General features: G+C 42.6%; 1 protein-coding gene across 1 annotated transcript; it reads left to right on the top strand.

Moving 5' to 3' along the window:
* Positions 1-232: 232 nt before the first annotated feature.
* LOC138885811 (uncharacterized) lies at positions 233-1,384 on the top strand. Its single transcript, XM_070166793.1, has one exon. It carries the CDS (start codon positions 233-235, stop codon positions 1,382-1,384), a length of 1,152 nt encoding a protein of 383 aa, XP_070022894.1.
* Positions 1,385-3,632: the final 2,248 nt, after the last annotated feature.

The raw sequence follows: 3,632 nt of genomic DNA on the forward strand, positions 1-3,632 counted from the left end.
ATTCCCTTTTTCACTTAGAGGGAAAGCTTTGGACTGGCTCGAAACACTCCCCAACCAGTCCATAACCACGTGGGATGAGTTTGCCGACAAGTTTATAGCCAAGTTTTTCTCGCCAGGGCGTATGGTGACCCTGAGAGATGATATCCTAGCCTTCAAATAGGAACCTACTGAACCACTTCATGAGATCTGGGAAAGGTATCAGACGATAGTGAAAGAATGTCCGAACAATGACATGACTGAAGCAATGATCCAGCAAACCTTCTACCATGGCATTAACACCACCAATCAATGTGTAATGAACCAGCTAGTAGGGGGAAACTTTATGAACACACCTTATGCTGAGGCGTGTGATATTCTAGATGATATGGCAGATACTTTCTCGGCATGGCAAAGTCAAGCTAATGTGCCACAAGGTGATGCCAATGTCATACACCTGTACAAAGAGCTCCATGACCACAACCAAGCAATAGCAGAGTTGACTAAAATAATGAACCAATTGGCAAAATCTCAATTGCAGCAAGTTCAAGCATTAAGACAAGTGAATGCCATGGAAGGGGTAAACATGTTGGTAAACAAGAGGAGACAGTCAAGTAAACAAATGCAAAGCAATCAAGATCAATTTGAGCAAGGTGACAGTGGTTACAACCAAGATGATGGTTATGGTGAGCAAAATGAAGAGGTTTTATATGCCAACAACTATCAAGGACACCGAGGTAATGCTCCAAATCAAAAATGGAGATCACAAGGAAATAATCAGAATTGGGGCAACCAAGACCAAGGAAATTGGAACAATAACAACAACAACTCCAAGAATTGGGGGAGTAACAACCAAAATTGGGGTAACAACAGCAATTGGGGTGGCAAAAAGAACCAAGGGGGTTGGAATAATGGTAATCAAGGTAATTGGGGGCCGGATTTTCAAAGGCCTCCGATGTATCAACAACCAAACAACCCTCCTCCATTTCTGTCCCATGGTCCTAGCTCGTCAAATAATGAGATGGGGAGGATTGAGTTGATGTTTGAGCAAATGATGAAGAAAAACGCCAATTCGAATGCCCAGTTGGCATCCCATAATACTTCTATCTGCAACCTAGAGGTCCAACTTGGCCAGATTTCACAATCTTTGAACACTCTCCCTAAGGGGGAACTACCTAGTGACATGGTAGTACACCCGAAGGGTGGAAACAATACCAGCAATGCAATGGCGGTGACCACAAGGAGCGGTAGAGGTGGTGAAACAAGTACCTCCAAGCAAAAGGAAGTTGTGAGTGATGAGGCTAAAGTGAAAAATGATGATATTCCAATAGTTGATGAGCAAGGGAGTAGAGATAATTTGCATTCTGAGGTGAGAATTGATATTCATGACAATGCGGTGGAGACTTAAAATGACGTGAACCCATCTAGGGAACACATGATAGAAATACCGGAAATGGTAATGCCTAAAGCCAAGGATCCTTTGCCAAGCCCTCCTCCACCTTACCCTCAAAGACTTGCAAAGCAGAAGAATGAAAACTAGTTCAAGAAGTTTATTGAGATGATGAAAAGTTTGTCGATCAATGTGCCCTTGGTGGAAGCTCTTGAGCAAATGTCGGGATATCCCAAGTTTATGAAAGACTTGGTGACTAAAAAGAGATCTATGGATTGTAAGACCATCAAAATAACTCATCAAGTGAGTGCAATTGTGCATTCGATGACTCAAAAGCTTGAAGATCCCGACGCTTTCAGCATTCCATGTACCATTGGTAGTGCAGATTTTGCAAAAGCTCTGTGTGATTTGGGAGAAAGTATAAATTTAAGCCTTACTCTGTGTTCAAAACTTTGGGTATTGGTCAACCGAGAGCTACTTAAATGAGATTGCAAATGGCGGATAGAACAATGAAGAGGCCGCTTGGTATTATTGATGATGTTCTTGTTTGTGTGGACAAGTTTCTTTTGCTTGCTGATTTTGTGATTCTCAACTGCGAAGTCAACTATGAGGTGCTGATAATATTGGGAAGGCCTTTCCTAGCAACAGGGAAGGCATTGGTTTATGTGGAAGCAGGAGAGCTCACTTTTTGGGTGGGTGATGAAAAAGTTGTCTTCTATATGTGCAAATCAATAAGGTAGCCGAATAGTACTGAGGTTTGTTATTTTGTCGGTCTAGTGATAGAGGTGATAGTTGATGACACGAGTGCCATGATCAATGTGGAGGATCCTTTGGAAGAGTTATTGTTGAACCATGATGTGACTGAGGATGACGGCTTGGTAGAGTATGTCAATGACTTGCAAGGAATGGGTTCTTACTCCTATGAGCCCCGTAAACTTTCCTTGGATCTTAAGAACAGAAACACTCCACCAACAAAGCCCTCAATCGATGAACCTCCCGTATTGGAGTTGAAGCCTTTGCCTCCACGACTCAGGTATGAATTCTTGGGCCCTTGTTCCATTTTAACTATTATTATTTCTTCGTGCCTTACTAACGTGTAGGTAGATACCATCCTTGAGGTGCTCCAAAGAAGGAAGAAGGCAATTACATAGACTCTAGCTGATATTCGGGGGATAAGTCTCGCCTTTTGCATGCACAAGATTATACTTGAGGATGATGCCAAACCCTCCATGGAACATCAAAGGAGGTTGAACGAGGCTATGGAAGAGGTTTTCAAGAAGGAAGTGATCAAGTGGCTAGATGCAGGGGTTGTGTACCCCATCTCGGATAGTTCATGGACTTAACCGGTATAATGTGTGCCAAAAAAGGGGGCTATGATTGTGGTCATAAATGAGCAAAATGAATTGATCCCCACTAAGACTATCACAGGATGGAGGGTATGCATGGACTACCAGAAGCTGAACAAAGTGACCCGCAAAGATCATTTTCCCTTGCCCTTTCTTGACCAAATGCTGGGTAGACTTGCTAGGCGTTCCTACTATTGCTTTTTGGATGGGTACTCAAGCTACAACCAGATTTTGATTGCACCAAAGGACCAAGAGAAAACCACCTTCACATGTCTGTATGGCACCTTTGCATTATCACGGATGCCATTTAATTTGTGCAATACACCGGCTACCTTTCAATGGTGTATGATGGCTATATTTACAGACATGGTGGAGGGCTTCTTGGAAGTGTTCATTGATGATTTTAGTATTGTGGGTGACTCCTTTGTTGAGTGTTTGAAGAATCTTGACAAGGTGGTAGCCCGATGTGAAGAGATAAATCTTGTGCTTAACTGGGAAAAATGACACTTTATGGTCGAAGAAGGCATTGTCCTCGGCCATAAGATCTCAAAGAACGGTATTGAGGTGGACAAGGCCAAGATTTAAGTGATTTCAAAACTTCCTCCTCCTACTCCTATCAAGGGGGTTAGGGCTTTTTTGGGCATGCGTGGTTCTACCAAAGATTCATAAAGGACTTTTCTAAGATAGTGAATCCCTTGTGCAAATTATTGGAAAAAGGATGTGAAGTTTGTGTTTAATGATGAATGCATGAAAGCTTTTGAACTTCTCAAGTACAAACTGAAAACCACTCCCATTATTACCGCACCCAATTGGAGCTTACCTTTTGAGCTCATGTGCGACGCAAGTGATGTTGCGGTAGGAGTGGTCTTGGGGCAAAGGATGAACAAGATGTTTCACCCGGTGTATTATGCAAGCAAAAC

This window comes from Nicotiana sylvestris, chromosome 2, assembly GCF_000393655.2.
Source record: "Nicotiana sylvestris chromosome 2, ASM39365v2, whole genome shotgun sequence".
NCBI classification, from domain to species: Eukaryota; Viridiplantae; Streptophyta; class Magnoliopsida; order Solanales; family Solanaceae; genus Nicotiana; species Nicotiana sylvestris.